Genomic DNA, 21,219 nt, shown 5'->3' with positions numbered 1-21,219 from the left:
ATGGCGGCTATCATGTTCCTCTTGCACCCTAGAGGCATGGTCGTCCTGCCCTATCTGGTCGACTTTTTAGCCGCTCTTCCAGGACTGTGCTGAGTCATCTATATCTCTTGCGATACCCTTTCTCACCTGGGCTGGCAGCTAATCTTAGACAAGTTTTTCCTCATTTGCAGCCCAGCAGATATCCTTTTTGAGGATGGTCCTGTACACTTCCAGAAGGTTGGTAATTCTCCTTTGAGACAAGGCCGTGGCTCTTCAACAGGGAGCTCGCGCACTTGTTCACACATCCCTTCATTCCATTCGATTTGCTAGGAGGGTTCCGAGGGAAAATGGTAACGACAATGGAAGCAGTTTCCTTCGCTCCTCTCGTTTTCTGCATTTAAAACAAGCTTTCAGAGGGTAGTCTCTGAGCTCCTTCCTCATCCAGGGGAGATCCTTTCTCCCGGTTCAATGGTTATTAGTGACTACTGATGCCAGTCCTCTTCTCCTGATCATTGTTCTGGGGATCCGAACGGTACGGCTAATTCTACAGCAGGTCCACTGCCTTCTGGCGGGTCACCCCATCCGAATTCAATCGGACAATGCCACGGCTGTGCCATATGTCAATCATCTAGCAGGTACCCGCGGTTAGGCATCATGGTCGAGGTACCGCACATTCTCTGATGGGCCGAAATCTCTGATTCAGGTGATCTTGGCACTACACATCCCAGAAGAAGAACTCTAGACGGCAGACACCGTCAGGGTCCCGCCTCAAGTGAGTGGGAACTTCACCTGGAAGTCTTCCATCAGATCTGCCTTCTCTGGAGCCCTCCAGATGTAGGTCGGATGGCGTCCAGACTGAACGCCAATGTACTCTAGTTCATGGTTCGGCCTCGAGATCCAAAAGCCATCGCAGTGCATGCTCTGGTTCTTAAATGGTACCAGTTTCCATAACCCCTCTTCCACTACTTCCGAGAGCCTTTCGGAAGCAGGAAGGGCCCCAGTGATCCTGGGAGATCCGCACTGACCACGTCAGGTTTTTTTGTTTGCGGAACTAGTATTTTTACGTCTTATTGCAACAAAACTGCAAGTAGGGACTTCCTCGCAGGGAGTTTTCACATGTGGTTCTTCCCTATCGCATACCGTTAGAGCTTTGGGACCTTAATGGTCCTGGGAGTCTAACAGTAGACTCCTTTTGTTCCGGACAGACTTTACTATCAGGGAAGGTCGCCCTTTTTTCTCTGCAAACTCGTCATCCTGACGGCTCTTCGAAGCTAGCTGCGCTGTTCTTTTGGATTTTTTTTTCCCTTTATTGCATTCAAGGCAAGGTTGTTCTCAGGCTATACCTGTCCCTTGTTACCAAGGTGGTATTGTATTCCCACTGTTATGTGGGCATAGTTCTTCCCTCATCTCTTTCTGCACCAGTCCCCAAAATGGCATGGGTTCCCCATATTCTGGATGAAGTGCTCTGAGTAGGTACGTCTCGAGGTCGGTGTCCTTCCGAAGGTTGGACATTTTATTTGGACTTCCTGACGGTAAGAAGCCTTCCTGGCGGATACAGGAAGGGTTTGGCCGTTTCATCGGCCATGTTAGCCTGGTGGATTCGTTACACCATCCAGGAGTCCTTCCGAGTAAGATGTCAGCCTATCTCCCTGTCTATCGAGGTTTCTTGGGTTCTAGGCACCAGGCGACGGCGAAGCACGCCTGCAAGCTTGTGGGTTCGTCTAGTCCGCATGCATTCTTAAAGCACTATAATTCCCAGACTTCCACAGATGTGAATAGGGCAGGCGGACCCTGCAGGCCGCGGTGGCGCACTTGTAAGTAGCGGTTACACAGGGCCTGATCTGATGTGGTCCCCACCCAGGGACGGCTTTGGGACGTTCCATGGTCTGTGTCCCCCCAATGAGGCGAAGGAGAAATAGGGATTTTTGTGTACTCACCGTAAAATCCTTTTCTCCGAGCCATTCATTGGGGGGACACGGCTCCCACCCTTTTATTAGCTTGTGCTTGTTTTATAATTTGACATTCTATACTCTCATATATAATGTGACATGCTATACGCTCATATGTTGTTATTGATCTCCTACTGCTTTTGCACCGAACTGGTTAGCTGAGAGCCAGCAGGAGGGTGTATACTGCAGGGGAGGAGCTAACTTTCTTTGTGTCACGTAGTGTTAGCCTCCTAGTGGCAGCAGCATACACCCACGGTCTGTGTCCCCTAATGAATGGCTCGGAGAAAAGGATTTTACAGTGAGTACACAAAAATCCCTTTTTTTTTTTTTTGTCACAAAAACTGAAGCATTTCCTAGTGCCAGCAAAGTGAATCAGATTCCTGAAGTCTCGCGCACACATTGCCTGTTTTTTTTTTTTTTCCTTGTAGATTTGAAGCAGTTTCAGATCTGCACCATGTCAATTCAGTTTTTGCAGCATTATTCACCTTTTTCAATAAAGGAGGGGAGCAAGTAAAAAATTTGCTAAAGTGTGAAGTTTTTGCAGTGTTTTTTTCTTTCCTGCAAACACATTAGTATTTGCAGCAGATTTTTCTGCTATAAATTCTGAATGGTCACATACCCTAATAATCTGGAGATGAAAATTCTAAGCTTTCTTTTATAAGGCCCCGTTCACTCAATCGTTTTTATTGTACATGTGCCATCAATACTTTTAACGAAGTGTGTGTATATGTGTGTGTGTATGTATGTGTGTAATATATATATATATATATATATATATATATATATATATATATATATATATATATATATATATATATATATATATATATATATATACATATACACACACACACACACACACACACACACACACACACACACACACACACACACACACACACACACGTACGTGTGTGTGTGTGTGTATGTATGTATGTATGTATATATATATATATATATATATATAATATATATATATATGTGTGTATATATGTGTGTATATATATGTATGTATGTATGTATATATGTATATATGTGTATATATATATATACACGCACACACACTTATTTTATTTTTTTCCAGAAAGTGTAGCCATGATCGAGTTTGGTCCACTTTGCATTGATTAATCGCTGTGAATGCACAGCACATGGATGCATTCTATGTGCTGCCTGTTATAAACCTGGACATGTTAATTCTACTTTCTAGTTCTTATAAAATATATAAAAATATTTCTGTCTGGCTTTCCACTGTAAAGCAAATCTCACAAGTAGCTGCTTGCAATATTTGTCATAATTGTGCTTCTATCTTTGACCGTACTAATGGGCGTCTGGTTGGAAATATTGAGTGTCCCCCTCGTATGCCACAGTGTACACAATCGTCACATTTTACTGTTCTTTATTTTTCTTGTTCCTTTATCACAGTTTCACTTTCCTTTTTCTTCATTTGATGTCAAGTGATCAAATATATATTGTGGCAGCATGAAAGTTCAATATTTGTTAAGGGCCTTTTACATGAGCAAAGATCATTCAGACAATCATTCTTCCTCATCATTAGATACATAGAAACATATACATAAAATATATTTATGTACCCAGTATGCTACAAAATTAAGAATGCTTTAAAAAAATTAGTAGTGTTACTAGTTTTACTTTTATTATTTCGCAAAGTGCAAAATGAATGAATAAAAGAGAAATCTAAATCGCCTCAATATTTGGTGTGACTTGCACACAGTTTTTGAAGAAAATCGGCAGGGAGGTTGTTCCAAACCTCTTGGAGAACTAACAACAGATCTTCTGACGATGGAGGCTTGTGCAAATCATTAATTTTTCTCTCCATGTAGTCCAAGAAATACTCGATAATGTTGACTTCAGGGCTCTATAGGGGCCATATCATCACTTCCAGGACTCCTTTTTCTTCTTTACGCTGAAGATTGTGTTAAAGGACTTTGACTGTATGTTTGGGGTCATTGGCTCCAAATGTGTTCCGCTGATGAACAATCTCACACCTCCCTGATGGCATTGTATGATGGATAAGTATCTTATTGTATTTCTCAACATTGAGCACACCACTAATCCTGACCAAATCCATTTGCTGAAATTCAGCATAACACTTACAAGTACCCTCCACCATGCTTTACTGTTGCACATAGACACTTATTTTTGTAACACTTTCCAGACCTTCGGCAAGTTTTTACTCGTCAGTCCAAAGCACCAGCTAACATTTTTCTGCAGTTTAGCTCTTATGATTTTGTGCATAGTTGAGTTGCTTGACCTTGTTTCCATGTTGAGAGTGTTTGGTTTTTTTTGCCACAAAGTTTCCATGAAGGCCACTTCTGGCCAGACTTCTGTGAACAGTAGATGGATCCAGCTGGGTCCCACTCTTTGCTGCCAGTTCTGAGCTGATGGCACTGCCGGACATCTTGTGATTTCCAGTTGATGTATCTTTCATCTTTTGTGGTAAGTTTCCTTGGCTGACCACTGCTTCCACGATCCTCAACGTTGCTAAGAAATACAGGCAGATTCTAATCCATCATGCAATGCCATCAGGGAGGCATCTGGTTGGCTGTGTGTTTGTTTGGGTTTGTTGTCCTGCTGCAGATTAGGTTTAGAATCAGTATAATGAAGAACAAGAAGTTCTGGAAGTGATGATATGGCTCCTCATATCCCAGATCTTATCGAGTGTGTGTGGACTTACAAGAAGAGATGGAAATATTTGCGCTTACCTACATCCTCAGAAGATCGTTGGTTCTCCAAGATTTTAGGAACAAACTCCCTGCTGAGTTCCTTCAAAAACTATGTGCAAATGTACCTAGAAGAATTGTGGATCCTGGTTTATTCACAGAGCAGCATGTACCCAGCATTGAATTGTGCATTCTGTTATGGAGATACTGTTCCATAACTTCTATGTAACTTTCACTTGATTCACCTTATTTCATTCGATAAAATCTTGCATTTAGATTCAGAAATATATAAATAAATAAATAAATAAAATATATATATACACACACATACACACACACACACACACACACACACACACACACACACACACACACACACACACACACACATCTCTCTACTATATAATTGTCTAAGGGTCACTTCCGTCTGTCTGTCTGTCACGGATATTCATTGGTCGCGGCCTCTGTCTGTCATGGAATCCAAGTCGCTGATTGGTCTCGCCAGCTGCCTGTCATGGCTGTCACGACCAATCAGCGACGGCCACAGTCCGATTAGTCCCTCCCTACTCCCCTGCAGTCAGTGCCCGGCGCCCGCTCCATACTCCCCGCAGTCACCGCTCACACAGGGTTAATGCCAGCGGTAACGGACCGCGTTATGCCGTGGGTAACTCACTCCGTTACTGCCGCTATTAACCCTGTGTGACCAAGTTTTTACTATTGATGCTGCCTATGCAGCGTCAATAGTAAAAAGATCTAATGTTAAAAAAAAATAAAAAAAATAAGAAATCATTATATACTCACCTTCCGCCGCCTTTCCCGCTCCTCGCTATGCTCCGGTGACCGCTCCATGCAAGCGGCAGGTTCCGGTGGTATGCGAGAAGGACCTTCCATGATGTCACGGTCATGTGACCGCGACGTCATCACACCCTGGGATCGGAAACTGCAGCCTGCACCGCACACAGGCGACAGAACTACAAGGGGCCCTCGGAAGGTGAGTATATGTTTATTTTTTAACCTGTGACATACGTGGCTGGGCAATATACTATGTAGCTGGCCAATATACTACGTGGCTCTGTGCTGTATACTACGTAGCTGTGCAATATACTACGTGGCTCTGTGCTGTATACTACGTCGCTGGGCAATATACTACGTGGCTGGGCAATATACTACGCGGCTGGGCAATATACTACGTGGCTGGGCAATATACTACGTGGCTGGGCAATATTCTACGCGGCTGGGCAATATTCTACGCGGCTGGGCAATATTCTACGCGGCTGGGCAATATTCTACGCGGCTGGGCAATATACTACGCGGGCTGTGCAATATACTACGTGGACATGCATATTCTAGAATACCCGATGCGTTAGAATCGGGCCACCATCTAGTGTATGTGTGTATATATATATATATATATATATATATATATATATATATATATATATATATATATATATATATATATATATATATATATATATATATATATATATATAATATATATTTATACAGGATATTAGCCTGCCTAATATCACTTGCTGCATAATATGTCCTTGCCCTCAATAGATGTCATAATTAATATTGTTAAACGCTTCACTAGGCAGTGGTTTTAATAATGGTTTCAGCATTTGCATGTGCTTACACATTGCCATCTTTGCTGTAGAATGTGCAGTATATGTGGATGGATATCTGCCGTGTACTGAGAATAAATGATGAGACTTAATCTATAAACTTTTGATTTTGTTCCTGTGTATTTTTACACAGGATCTGGAGCAAAAACTTCTTGAAGCTCAAAGAAAAGAACATGACCTCCAAAACCAGCTTTCCCTGCTTACCGAAGAGAACCAGAAATTATTGGGACAACTGACCGAGACAAAGTCCCAGGGAGGTGAGAGCAGATTATTAACTCCGATATTGCCCATTCTACAATAACCCCCATTTACGATGTAGTTGGTTTATTTGAAAATGACAAAGGTTGATGCCAATAGAGATATGTCACAATGTGTAATCCAATTCATGAAAATAGAGGGAGCAATGCATAGGCACATGGTGATAATTGTGGATCAGAATAAGGGGAAAGATTGGCAGACAAAATGCTGTATATCAGGCCTGAAAGATGGTGGTCGCATCTCATATGGTCATACCTGGTGACAGGTTCCCTTTTAAGGTCAAACTTTATCACTACGTAATATCCTTTATGTTAAACCTGAGATTGGTGATCTACTAGGGGACCAAGGGGCAGCACATATGGACGCTGCAGCATGTTTCCTGCTCCTCTTTCAGAATCGCCAGTGCATCTATAATAGTGATAGGAGCATATGTAGCTAGTGCACTTGTGACCACATTTATACCTTCACCATACATATCTGACCGGCATTCACAACTAGGATCTGTATGCATCTGCACATTTTTTTAATTTTTTTTTGGTCTATAAATATTAGATATTTTGTGTAGATTGAATAATAGTGTGTGTTTCCTTACAACATAACCCCTTTACTTAAAAAGCTATCCCTGGACCAGAAGCACTGCTAACTACAGACCTGTCTCTAACCTTTCTTTCATCTCTAAACTCCTGGAACGCTTTGTCCACTCCCGTCTAATCCGCTGTCTCTCGGATAACTCTTCTCGACCCCTTACAATCTGGTTTCCACTCTTTACACTCCACTGAAACTGCCCTCACTAAAGTCTCTAATGATTTAATAACAGCTAAATCCAAAGGTCATTGCTCCCTGCTGATTCTCCTGGATCTCTTCTGCATTTGACACGGTGGATCACCAGCTCCTCCTCACTATGCTCCGCTCTATAGGCCTCAAGGACACGGCCCTCTCCTGGTTCTCCTCCTACCTCTCTGACCGCTCCTTCACTGTATCTTTTGCCAGCTCCTGTTCCTCTCCTCATCCCCTTACTATCGGGGTTTCGCAGGGCTCAGTCCTAGGCCCCCTCCTCTTCTCCTATACACGGCCCCTATTGGACAAACAATCAGCAGATATACTCTTCTTCCCCTGACCTCACCCCTACCCTAATTCAAAATACTAAGGATTGTCTGTCTGCTGTCTCTAACATCATGTCCTCCCTCTATCTGAAACTAAACCTCTCCAAAACGGAACATATTGTGTTTCTCCCCTCTACTAACCTCACTCTACCTGACATTGAAATTACCCTGGAGGGTTCAACCATAACTCCCAAGCAGCATGCCCGCTGTCTTGGGGTCATATTCGACACCGAACTTTACTTTACTCCCTATATCCGATCACTCACTCGCTCTTGTCACCTGCATCTTAAAAACATCTCCAGAATCCGACCTTTTCTCACCTTTGAAACTGCTACGACTCTTACTGTCGCTCTTATTCATTCTCGTCTGGACTACTGCAACTCTCTTCTGATCGGTGTCCCTCTTACCAAACTTTCTCCTCTCCAGTCCATCTTGAATGCTGCAGCCAGGGTCATATTTCTGTCCAGCCGCTTCACCGATGCCTCCATCTTGTGCCAGTCATTACACTGACTACCCATTCGCTACAGAGTCCAGTATAAACAGACCTACTTCACCACTCTGATCTCCTCACTATCCAACAACCCCAAGAAACTTTTTGACACCTTTCACTCCCTCCTCAGGCCAAAAGCTCTAGCCTCTATCACAGACATTTGTGCTGATGACCTGGCCTCCCACTTTATAGAGAAAATAGACAATATCCGTCAGGAAATCCGCTCCCAATCACCAAGTTCAGTGACTCCCATCCCTCCCTGCATCTCCCCTGGCTCACTCTCTGCATTTGATCCCATCACAGAAGAAGTCGTCTCCAGGCTCCTCTCTTCTTCTCGTCCGACTACATGCACTACCGACCCCATTCCCTCACATCTCCTCCAGTCTCTCTCTCCAGTCGTCACTACTCACCTAACTACAATCTTTAATCTCTCACTCTCCTCAGGCATTTTCCCGTCCTCCTTCAAACACTCAATCATTACTCCGTTACTAAAGAAACCCACCCTCGACCCATCCAGCCGAAACAACTACAGACCGGTCTCCAATCTCCCCTTCATCTCTAAACTCTTGGAGCGCCTAGTCTACTCCCGCCTTACCCGTTACCTCTCCATTCACTCCCTCCTAGACCCTTCACAGTCCGGCTTCCGCCCCCTACACTCGACAGAAACTGCACTCGTCAAAGTGACCAATGACCTTCTGACAGCAAAATGTAACGGTGACCACACTCTGCTCATTCTTCTCTACCTTTCTGCAGCTTTCGACACTGTTGACCACCCTCTCCTACTCTCTAGGCTCCAGTCACTTGGCATTAAGGACACTGCTCTCTCCTGGTTCTCCTCCTATCTTTCTGACCACTCCTTCGGAGTTCTGTTCTCTGGCTCCACTTCATCTCCTCTTCCTCTCACTGTTGGGGTACCTCAGGGCTCAGTCCTTGGCCCCCTTCTATTCTCCCTCTACACGGCCCCAATTGGACAGACCATCAGCAGATTTGAGTTTCAGTACCATCTTTATGCCGACGACACACAGCTATACACGTCATCCCCTGGCCTTACTCCTGCTGTACTACAGAACACCACTGACTGTCTGTCCGCAGTCTCCAACATCATGTCCGCTCTCTATCTGAAATTCAACCTCTCCAAAACTGAACTTCTTCTGCTCCCACCATCTACTAACCTCCCTAAACCTGATGTTTCCCTCTCCGTGGGTGGCACCATAATAACATTATGTTTGACTCCGATCTCTCCTTCACATCCCATATACAATCTCTTGCCCGCTCATGCCGCTTACACCTAAAGAACATCTCTATAATCCGCCCTTTTCTCACTATAGAAACAACAAAAACCCTCACTGTCGCCCTGATCCACTCCCGCCTGGACTACTGCAACTCTCTATTAATTGGCCTCCCCCTCACTCGACTTTCCCCTCTCCAGTCTATCCTTAATGCAGCAGCCAGGGTCGTCTATCTAGCTAATCGTTACTCAAGCGCGTCCGCTCTTCGCCAGTCATTACACTGGCTGCCCATTCATTACAGGATACAATTCAAAGTACTTGTTCTCACCCACAAAGCTCTTCACAGTGCGGCACCCCCTTACATCTCCTCCCTCATTTCTGTCTATCGGCCTAACCGACCTCTGCGCTCTGCAAATGACTTTCGACTAACCTCTGCACTAATCCGTACCTCCCACTCCCGACTCCAAGACTTCTTCCGTGCTGCGCCAATCCTCTGGAATGCTCTACCCCAAGAAATTAGGACCATCCACAATTTGCATAGTTTTAGGCGCTCCCTCAAAACACATTTGTTCAGAGCGGCCTATCATGTTCCCTAATCAGTTATTTTGTTTGAATGTAGCCCATTCACTACTTCCATCTATCCCCCAATCCCTGAAGATGGCCGGACCATCATTGTAAATACATCATTGTAAATACACACCTGTACTTTGTATCTCCCCCACCTCATTGTAGATTGTAAGCTCTCACGAGCAGGGTCGTCTTGTGTTGCTTTAATTATTGTATTGTTAACATTGTTACTTATGACTGTTGTGTTTGAAGCTGTTAAACTGTAAAACGCTACGGAATATGTTGGCGCTATATAAATAAAGATTATTATTATTATTATCTCTCTCGCCCACAAAGCTCTCCACAGTTCTGCACCTCCTTATATCTCCTCTCTCATCTCTGTCTATCGCCCTACACGTGCCCTCCGTTCTACAAATGACCTAAGACTAACATCCCCCGTAATCCGAACCTCACACCTCCGTCTCCAAGACTTCTCTCGTGCTGCGCCAGCTCTCTGGAATGCACTTCCCCAGAAGATCAGGCTGATACCTAGCCTCGACCTATTCAAGCGCGCTTTGAAAACCCATCTCTTCAAACAAGCCTACCACATCAACTACTCAGTAAACTAAGGCTATGTGCACACTTTGCGGGGTCCTCTGCGGGTTCTCCCGCAGCGGATTTGATAAATCTGCAGGGCAAAACCGCTGCGGTTATCCCTGCAGATTTATCGCGGTTTGTTTTGCGGTTTCCGCTGCGGGTTTACTCCTACTATTGATGCTGCATATGCAGCAATATGCAGCATCAATAGTAATGTTAAAAATAATTTTAAAAAATGGTTATACTCACCCTCTGACGTCCCGATCTCCTCGGCGCTGCACGCGGCGGTCCGGTTCCAAAGATGCTGTGCGAGAAGGACCTTCGTGACGTCACGGTCATGTGACTGCGACGTCACGGTCATGTGACCGCGATGTCACCGCAGGTCCTGCTCGCACAGCAACCCTGCGACCGGACGGCCGTGTGCAGCGCTGAGAGGTGAGTATATCATTATTTTTTTATTTTATTTCTTTTTTTTTACACAAATATGGTTCCCAGGGCCTGGAGGAGGAGAGTCTCCTCTCCTCCACCCCGGGTACCATCTGCACATGATCCGCTTACTTCCCGCATCGTGGGCATAGCCCCATGCGGGAAGTTAGCGGATCAATGCATTCCTATGTGTGCAGAATCGCAGCGATTCTGCACAAAGAAGTGACATGCTGCAGAATGTAAACTGCTGCGTTTCTGCGCGTTTTTTTCCGCAGCATGTGCACAGCGGATTGCGGTTTCCATAGGGTTTACATGTAAATGTAGACGCAATGGAAACTGCTGTGGACCCGTAGCTGCAGAAACGCTGCGGATCCGCGGTAAAACCCGCAAAGTGTGAACATGGCCTAACTTTGCCCTGTTCCCTCCTTCCAAATATTACTCTGAATCTGCACCCTACTATTCATCTGTCTCCACACCCTCCGTGCACATGATAACTGCACTTTATACTTGACTATTGCACTTAAACACACGGGCTGATGACCGGATCATGCAGCTTTGTATGAAAATCCTTATTTATTATAATTGCCAGACCTGAAATAACGAGCACTTTTCACCTATTGTGTTCCCCCCATTCCCTTGCAGATTGTAAGCTTGCTAGCAGGGACCTCACTCCTAATGTCACTGTTTAAATTGTCTTAACTTGTATTGAATTTATTGTCTGTACATGTCCCCGCTTAATTGTAAAGTGCTGCGGAATATGTTGGCGCTATATAAATAAAAATTATTTTTATTATTAAGAATGTGCAGCAAGGGAAGAGCGAGATCTGATGCTGAAGTTAAAGGTAGTTGTTGACAGACAGAGGGACGAAATCCGATCCTTGACACATGAGATCCAGCAGAAGAACAAGGACAGCGAAGCGGTAAGAGCCAGAAAACAGTTCTTTCATCTTCCCATTATTGACCATTTTGTGGGTGTGCTTCATTACGGGAGAGCCAACGCCATGTCTAATTATTTTCAATTAGCTTTGTATTGATCTTCCCACGCGGTGAATCAGTGACACCAGTCATCCTGCACATTGCTTTCTAATAAGCACACGTTTGTCATAGTGTATACTTATGCAAATCATAGCGCGCTGTGACATTTAGGGTCGGGTTAATTGCAGTGGCAAAAAGCCCATTAGAGATCACACGACTGCTCAGCCAAGCGTTCCTGTGTATGGCGGAGTTGGGGGACAGAGCTGTCATTCAAATGATCGTTCATCTGACGGTTATGTAATATCTATGGCCGGCTTTAGACGTGCCATACATGTTGAGGACGGGGTAAAGCTGATAAATCATTAATGGAGAAGAATCTGAGTGTTATTGTAGATCATAGACTAAGCTAGAGCATACAGTGCCAGTGAGCTACTTCTAAGGTATTAGCCCTCATGTGCAGAGTTGATCTGTAAAGATTACCTCGGGATTAGGATACCTAAGTCATTACAGGATCATTGAAATGACTTAGTGTTTCATGATCTTTACATAATATGACATCAACTCCAAAATGTCTGTGCATCCTAGGCTGGGGGACCATCGCAAAGAATCCAACTTGGATTAATGGGGTTGTCCTCTACTCGAAGTTGGATTCTTTGCGATGGTCTCAACATATTTTTTGTAAAGGGAATATCAATGATTGCGTTAGGGTTGAAGTAATCCCACAATATTATTGTGACGTGTGTACGACCAAGTGTCCCCCAGCCTTTTTTTCCACTTAGAAAAATAACACCTCTACTCCACTCTGATGCCCGAGCTGTTCCAGCGATGTCAGCACTGGCTGTCCCGGAGATTGCATGACATTATGTCACACAATCTCTGTGTTAATCTGCGCTGGCTTCACTTTCCAATCCTACAGACGAATTACGGTACATCCATGAGATTGACGAGGGGTTGTATGTGATTCGTTCATAGGAGGGGAAAGTAAAGCCAGCGCTGTTTGGCTACAGGGGTCATGTGACAAAACAATGTCACACGATTCCTCAGGAGAGCCAGCGCTGGAACGGTGGTGACACCAGAGGTGAGTATGAGTGTTATTATTTTACTTGGGGATACAGACAGATTTAGAAGGGGCTGTCTGAGCAGTGGACAATCTCTTTAAATATCTGTCAGCGTGTATCCCTAGCATCAGTGGCTATAGTTTAGAAAAAGGCTACAATCTCCAACTGTGAAGATACTCACCATATCAACCAGACAGAGAGTTTGCCCCTTCTATATGTATTCTGTAGAGCGGCAGACACAAGGTCTTGTCTTCTGATAGGAAAGCCACAATGAAAAATTCCCTTTGATAAAAAGGGAATTTACATAAATCTTTGTGTTGATCTACTTTCAAAGGCAGAAATGCAAGTCACATTACCAGATCGCAAAAAGCAACACAACTCTGTATAGCTGGAGACAGTGAGGTGGACTGGATTACATCCAAGTTACGTTCATTGCTGGAAGGAGATAAACATTACAAACGGGAAATATCATCTCACCTGTGCAGATTCCACTCTCCTATACGTCACACACTGCAGACATTTCCCAGAATGCAGTTCACTATTTCAGAAATGCACACAAAATTCTTTCTGCCAATCTTCTTTTCCAAGGTTAAGGATGATATGGCACGATTAACCTAACTCATGAATCCCTTCCGCATCTGTCTGGCTGTGGCCAAGACACTTAAGGTACCTTCACACTAAGCGACGCTGCAGCGATACAGACAACGATGCCGATCGCTGCAGCGTCGCTGTGTGGTCTCTGGAGAGCTGTCACACAGACCGCTCTCCAGCGACCAACGATGCCGAAGTCCCCGGGTAACCAGGGTAAACATCGGGTTGCTAAGCGCAGGGCCGCGCTTAGTAACCCGATGTTTACCCTGGTTACCAGTGTAAAATGTAAAATAACAAACAGTACATACTCACATTCGCGTCCCCCGGCATCCGCTTCCCTGCACTGACTGAGTGCCGGCCCTAACAGCAGAGCGGTGACGTCACCGCTGTGCTGTGCTTTTACTTTACGGCCGGCGCTCAGTCAGTGCAGGAAGCGGACGGCGAGGGACGTGTGACAGACATCAGAAGGTGAGTATGTACTGTTTGTTTTTTTTACTTTTACGATGGTAACCAGGGTAAACATCGGGTTACTAAGCGTGGTTCTGCGCTTAGTAACCCGATATTTACCCTGGTTACCATTGTAAAACATCGCTGGCATCGTTGCTTTTGCTGTCAAACACAACGATACACGGCGATCTGACGACCAAATAAAGTTCTGAACTTTGCTAAACGACCAGCGATATCACAGCGGGATCCTGATCGCTGCTGCCTGTCAAACACAACGATATCGCTAGCCAGGACGCTGCAACGTCATGGATCGCTAGCGATATCGTTTAGTTTGAAGGTACCTTTACTTGATCTATTCATTGACCATTGTTCTTACTTTTTTGTTTGTGGTTTGTGGAGGAGAGAACATGTTACCTATCTATCTCTATATCTCTCTTTTCCTATGTCCGTCCTATCTGCATTCTGTTTCTCCCTTCCCTTTTTCTCCCATTTTTCTTGTTACATACACTATTTCTATGTATATTTTCTCATGTGTGAATTGTAACCCTACACTATAAAATTAATAAAAATAATTTGAAGAAAAAAAACCCATTGCTGAGTAGACAAGACAGACTACGTCTACATATTCTTATGACCGGATCCCTTTAAGTAGTTATTTTTCAGCAGGCGCATGCAGTCCAAACCGCAGGCCGCGGGAATCAGAGACCGGCATCTGCATTCCAAACACATAGCGTTTCAGAGAAAAACATTAAAAGTGCGGCTGTAAGGAGGTTGCTTTCCCTGCTCCTTACCTGGAACCACTTAGTCAGACAGCTGGGTTGTCGGGGGAAGGACTTTCTGCCCTGGACAGAAGGGACCATGTGACTGCAGGGGGAGAGAGGAAGAAAGGGGGGCGTGGTGAGAAAAGTGCGGGAGAGCAGAGCGCGCGACACAGAGGGGACAGCGTGCCAGGGAGAAAGCAGGCTGCAGCGCCGCGCTCCCCATGACAGAGTGCTCCCCGTGAGGGCACTAAGGCTGGAGTGAGAGTGGGGACTTGGAAGGCTCCATAATCAGAGACTACGTATCCCCTTACAGTGACCTGAGCGCGCAGCCCCGGTGACCGCACTGACAAGCCAGGACTCCTGAGTGTGACTAAGGAAACTGCTCAGTGTGTGTGTATTCTTGCTGCAGAGAGAGAGACTGTCAGCCTGGTGTACAGAGACTCGCAGCAAAGAGGCTGTGCGATTTCCTGCTTGCAGGTACACTGGGAGAAAAGTCTTAACCCCGGAGTTTCCAGTTCCCAGGAAACAGAGAAGAGACTTCTATCCCCTGGTCCCGCAGTATCAGTACAGAGACTGTGATTCTTGGTGAGAGACTTAACAGTGCGGAGCCCCTGATTCCTGGCTGTGCTGTAAAAGCTAAAGACTTCATCTTGTGAGTACATGAAAGCGGACTCTGCTGGTGACTGTACCCACGCTGGAATTAGGACCCTACAGTCAGGCCCTCCCTGGACTGATAAGTTACAAGAACACTCGTTAACCCTTTTGTTTTCGCTTAACTGTTTACTGTTAGAGGTAAATCAATTAACCCCCTGTTTACTCCCTGCGTGGAGAATCTTACTCCTGTTAATAAATTCCCCTCAACAGTTGGTCTGTCTGTTCCTTGGTGACATACTCAACCCTGCACTCTATTACACGGCTGGGGACAAGGCGACTAGTCCAAGAGGTGTGACCCCTGCTGGCCTGTTCGTGCCCGCTCAGCCAGACTGACTGGTATTTACCTATATGCACACACATAGCGAGGTACCGATCAGTCTGGCTGAGCAGGAGGGGAGAACACCTCTTGGACTAGTCGCATTGTCCCCTAGCAGCACTTTTAGTATGGTTTTCTCTGAAATGCCGCAGTGTTTCAGAGTAAAATGTAGATGTTTGTAATGGAAGAGCCGGTGTCTGATTCCTAGTGCCTGAGGTTTGAGCATGAAGCAGCTGACAGTTCCCTATAAAGGGGTTCTCTGAATTGTAAAATCGATATTTTTTTTTTTTTTTTTTTTTTTTAAATCTGATTTGGAATTGCTACAAGAGGCTTGTGTAATGCTGTAAGACCCAGCGTGCCTGTGTGTTACTCCCAGGAGCTAAAATTAAAACTCTGATGCCTTTAGGCATTACAAAGTGGTTTTCCACACCGAGGGGGCTCCTTCGGTAAGCCCATCAGTGTCACCAGCGATCAGTGTCAATAGGTCACCACGGTCCTGCGGTGATAAATTGGGAAACATTTTTACCAGAGACACATGCCATTGGTGCAGCCATATAGGGGTCCTTCTACCTCCAAAGCAGGTGAAATTATGGCTTATAATGATCTGTTGGACTGGAAAAGGGGCCATATACTATTCTAGAACAATGCTCCTTTAATATCTCCCAATATCTAGTAAAGTGTTGTGCGTTTTAATCTATACTGTCAGGGTTTCTATGGGGCTGACATAGGTGACAGCTAAGTCTCAGTATTGTGGAAACTCATAAGTGCACTGGCATGCCGCCTATTTGCACCATAAAAATGCTTAGCTAAATTTGTTTTTTAATTATACTTTTTTTTTTCTGCAGTGGGTAACAATTTGTAAAAGCTCCAGTTCAATCATTACTGCTATTTAATAGGTCCTATTTAATACACAATCTAGATCTTACAAAAGTAAAAGAGAAAACTCTGATAAGATTGCAGCAATTCTTTTACAAGTAAAGATTAGACAGTGCTTATCTCTGGACTGCACATATCTCCTCCCTCCAGTGAGGTGGCCGTAAACTAATCCTGTGTCCATAGTGTATGAGCGTGTCATGCAGGGTGACCCGGCCACGTGCTCCTCCATTAGAAAGCTCCGCGGCCTATGTATAGTTGTCGTAGGTGCAGGGCCGGCGTTTAGCACAGGCAGACCAGGCAGACGCCTGGGGCCCCCACCTAGAAAGGGGGCCCCCTACCTCTGCAGCCCCTGTATGAAGTGCCCAGAGGGTGTACAGCAGTGGCATCTCTCCCAAACCCCCCTTGAGACCCCCTCAGTGCAGTGATTTACTCATGTGGCCCTGGAGCTCTGTGCTGTTTGCTGTAGGATCAGGTTTCACAGTCACATACAGCAGCCATTAGCATAGGCTCTGACCACAGTCACTGAATCATTGCTTGTAATCTGACAGGGCGACCTCCTGTCACTACTGTCTGGATGACACAAGACAGGAATATTATCTGCTGAATCAGGGTATTTATTATATAGAAATAAATGAATTCCCAAGTGAAATAATAAGGGTAAACCATACACATATATAGTACAGGTGTGCATAGGAATCAGCGTTTTTGGTGCATTTTTTTTTTGCAGCCAAAGCCTGCTCTCTTGGCAGTAAAAACACTGCTTTCAAAGCACCCATTTTTTAGGGTATGTGCAGATGATCCGGAAATGGCAGCACTTGGGATGCAGCGGACACGTGCGGTGTCCAAAGTGCTGCCATCTTTTGAACACAGGTGATTCCGCATGTGTTCATTGATCTGTGCGGAATCCCTGCCTCCTATACATTGCAGGGGTGAGATTTCTCGCGTCTACGCCAGATAAGTTGACATGCTGCAGCCTGGAGAGACGCGCCCCATGTCCGTCTCTGCGGGTGTCAGTGCACGCATAGTAGAGATGGAATTTCTTGAAGTCCCATCCACTACACTGTAACATCTGGCCGCTGCGGGTTGGACGCTGCACAAGTACACAGCAGCCGACCTGCAGTGTTTGCTGACTGTGTGCACACACCCTTAGGCCATGTGCACACGTTCAGGATTTTTAGCGTTTTTTTTGCGTTTTTTCGCTATAAAAACGTGATAAAAACGCGAAAAAAACGCTAACATATGCCTCCTATTATTTACAGTGTATTCCGCATTTTTTGTGCAAATGTTGCGATTTTTTCCGCTAAAAAATCGCATCGCAGAAAAAAAAGCAACATGTTCATTAAAAATGCGGAATTGCGAGGATTCCGCACACCTAGGAGTCCATTGATCTGCTTACTTCCCGCACGGGGCTGTGCACACCATGCGGGAAGTAAGCAGATTATGTGCGGTTGGTACCCAGGGTGGAGGAGAGGAGACTCTCCTCCACGCACTGGGCACCATATAATTGGTAAAAAAAAAGAATTAAAATAAAAAATAGTCCTATACTCACCCTCGATGTCTTCCCGCCTCACCGCTGCATGCTGCCGCTTCGGTTCCTATAGCTGCTTTGCGGTGAAGGACCTGCCGATGACGGCACTGTCTTGTGATTGGTCGTGAGCGGTCACGTGACCGCTCACGTGACCGCTCACGTGACCGCGACGTCATGGAAGGTCCTGCGCGCACACACCAGCTATAGGAAGAGGAACGGATGCCGCTGATGAGATGTCTGGGTGAGTATAACCATTTTTTTTATTTTTTTAATTATTTTTAAACATTCTATCTTTTACTATAGATGCTGCATAAGCTGCATCTATAGTAAAAAGTTGGTCACACTTGTCAAACAGTATGTTTGACAAGTGTGACCAACCTGTCAGTCAGTTTTCCAAGTGATGCTACAGATCGCTTGGAAAACTTTAGCATTCTGCAAGCTAATTACGCTTGCAGAATGCTAAAAAAAACGCGAAAAAAACGGAAAAAAAACGCAAAAAATAAATGCGGATTTCTTGCAGAAAATTTCCGGTTTTCTTCAGGAAATTTCTGCAAGAAATCCGGACGTGTGCACATACCCTGAGGGTATACTGTTTGACAAGTGTGACCAACTTTTTACTATAGATGCAGCTTATGCAGCATCTATAGTAAAAGATAGAATGTTTAAAAATAATAAAAAAAATGGTTATACTCACCCAGACATCTCCTCAGCGGCGTCCGTTCCTCTTCCTATAGCTGCTGTGCGCGCAGGACCTTCCATGACGTCGCGGTCATGTGAGCGGTCACGTGAGCGGTCACATGACCGCTCACGACCAATCACAAGACAGTGACGTCATCACAGGTCCTTCACCGCACACCAGCTATGAGAACCGAAGCGGCAGCATGCAGCGGTGAGGCGGGAAGACATCGAGGGTGAGTATAGGACTATTTTTTATTTTAATTCTTTTATTTTTGACCAATTATATGGTGCCCAGTGCGTGGAGGAGAGTCTCCTCTCCTCCACCCTGGGTACCAACCGCACATAATCTGCTTACTTCCCGCATGGTGTGCACAGCCCCGTGTGGGAAGTAAGCAGATCAATGCACTCCTAGGTGTGCGGAATCCCCGCAATTCCGCATTTTTAATGAACATGTTGCTTTTTTTTCCGCGATGCGATTTTTTCGTGGAAAAAATCACAACATTTGCACAAAAAATGCGGAATACACTGTAAATAATGGGAGGCATATGTTAGCGTTTTTTTCGCGTTTTTATCACGTTTTTATAGCGAAAAAAACGCGAAAAATCCTGAACGTGTGCACATGGCCTAAGAGCTTTTGCTGTTTGTTTTTTACAGTATGCATTTTGTCTACAGTACATGTTTAATAAAGTTAGTGTTATTCACAAAAGATGCAGCGAAAAACAACGTTGCAACATTTGCAGCGTTTCTTAAACTTTTTCATTGCTTTCTACGGGTGAAAAAAATTGCTGAAAGAAGTGACACGCTCAGATTTAAAAAAACGCTGCAGTTGTGAAATTCAGTCAGGAGAAAATAAAAGGGTGCGCAGGAGATTTCTGAAAATCGCCGTTTTTGCTTGTGCTGTAAAATGCTGTAAACTTCTTATTTGCAGAAGAAAAAGCTGCAAAAATTCTGCATATGAACATGGCGAAAAGCTGCTTTTCAAAGTGCCAGCAAAACATATGAGATTTCCGAAATCTCCTGCAGGCGCTTGTTTGTTTTCTGACTGGATTTCAGAACTGTAGCGCTTTTTAAATCCCCTCAGTTTTACCTGCAGATTTACCGCAGATTTATCATTGAATTACCGCGGTTTTTGTGCTGTTTTCAACAGCGTTTTTACACCTGTGGTTTTTCCTATTATGGAGCAGGTGTAAAGCGCTGCGGAATCAGCACAAAGAATTGACATGCTGCAGAAAATACAACACAGCGTTTCCGCGCGGTATTTTCTGCAGCATGTGTACTGCAGATTTTGTTTTCCATACGTTTACATGGTACTGTACAACGCATGGAAAACTGCTGCAGATCCACAGCAAAATCCGCAACGTGTTCACATAGCCTGAGAAACACGTCACTACTTCTGTATTTCTCACCCTCCTGGTTTTGGCTTTCATATACTGATTTGAAATACTGACCAAACACTCAACGTGTGAACGTGTCCTTAAACATACTGTAGACAAAACAAACATCCTCACTCCAAAAAAAGCTGAAAAAAGTGTAAAGAACTCCACAAGACAAGCTGAAAAACAGGGGTTTTGAACGCAACATTTTTACTGCTAATAGAAAAGGTTTGGGCTACTGAAAATAAATGCTGCATGTGAACATAGTCTTAGTCTGAAACGCTATGTCTATCTGTGGTGTTACATAGGACTGCAGGTGACATCTACTACATTATCTGTTCTCAGAGAGTTAGCAATGTTTTATCTGAAGAGTTAAAAAAAAAAAAAATTAAGAGGGGGTTGGGGGCAACTCTTTGTCTTGGGCCCCCAATCTTTTCTGACCCTAGCAATGCCCCTGCATACAGCTAATAGTGGCAGACCCGTTGGCCGATATAAGGCCCCTAAATATGGGGGCCACAGTGCAATGTTATCATTTAGGACCCCCACTTTAAATTTTTGCCTAGGGCCCCACTTTGTCTAAAACCGGCCCTGCGTAGGTGCTATTTCTGACCCCGGATTGTGTTTCGGTCTGGAGCGTCTCCTGGAATGTTCAGGTCCTTTATAGAAGAACCTCTCGCCTGCTGCTTATTATGCAGAATTTATAAGTAGTGATGAGCGAACGCTCTCTGATAACGTGTCACGCTCGTGTGCTAACAGATTGTTTTCTGCATCCTCGAAAAATATGTTTGATTCACGACCACAGTTCGACAGCCGCAATGCAGGCAGGGACTCCCTGTTTGTTAGACAATCCCTGCATGTGTTGTGGCTGTCGAACAGCCGCGGGGACTCAAACATATTATTCAAGCACGACGAAGACACTGGGTTAGCACCCGAGCATGCTTAGATAACACCTTATCCAAGCATGTTCACTCATCACTGTTTATAAGCTATCCGGCACAATGTGCAGTGGAGGCTGTTACATACATGATTGCCGGGCAGGCTCTGCTAGAATCGATGTAGTCAGACATCTCTGTAAA

At 44.8% G+C, this 21,219-nt stretch overlaps 1 protein-coding gene across 2 annotated transcripts in view; it reads left to right on the top strand.

Moving 5' to 3' along the window:
- RILP (Rab interacting lysosomal protein) overlaps nt 1-21,219 on the top strand; it is a 67,152-nt gene that overhangs the window by 29,296 nt on the left and 16,637 nt on the right. For both annotated transcript variants that reach the window (XM_077294464.1, XM_077294463.1), the window contains exons 2-3: nt 6,371-6,494; nt 11,685-11,806. In XM_077294464.1, the coding sequence (XP_077150579.1) occupies nt 6,371-6,494; nt 11,685-11,806 (246 nt within the window). The remainder of the gene's footprint in view (nt 1-6,370; nt 6,495-11,684; nt 11,807-21,219) is intronic.

The sequence above is a fragment of the Ranitomeya variabilis genome, chromosome 3, assembly GCF_051348905.1.
Source record: "Ranitomeya variabilis isolate aRanVar5 chromosome 3, aRanVar5.hap1, whole genome shotgun sequence".
Classification (NCBI taxonomy): Eukaryota; Metazoa; Chordata; class Amphibia; order Anura; family Dendrobatidae; genus Ranitomeya; species Ranitomeya variabilis.
The sequence above is the reverse complement of the archived record's forward strand: the minus strand, read 5'-3'. Positions and strand labels throughout refer to the sequence as shown.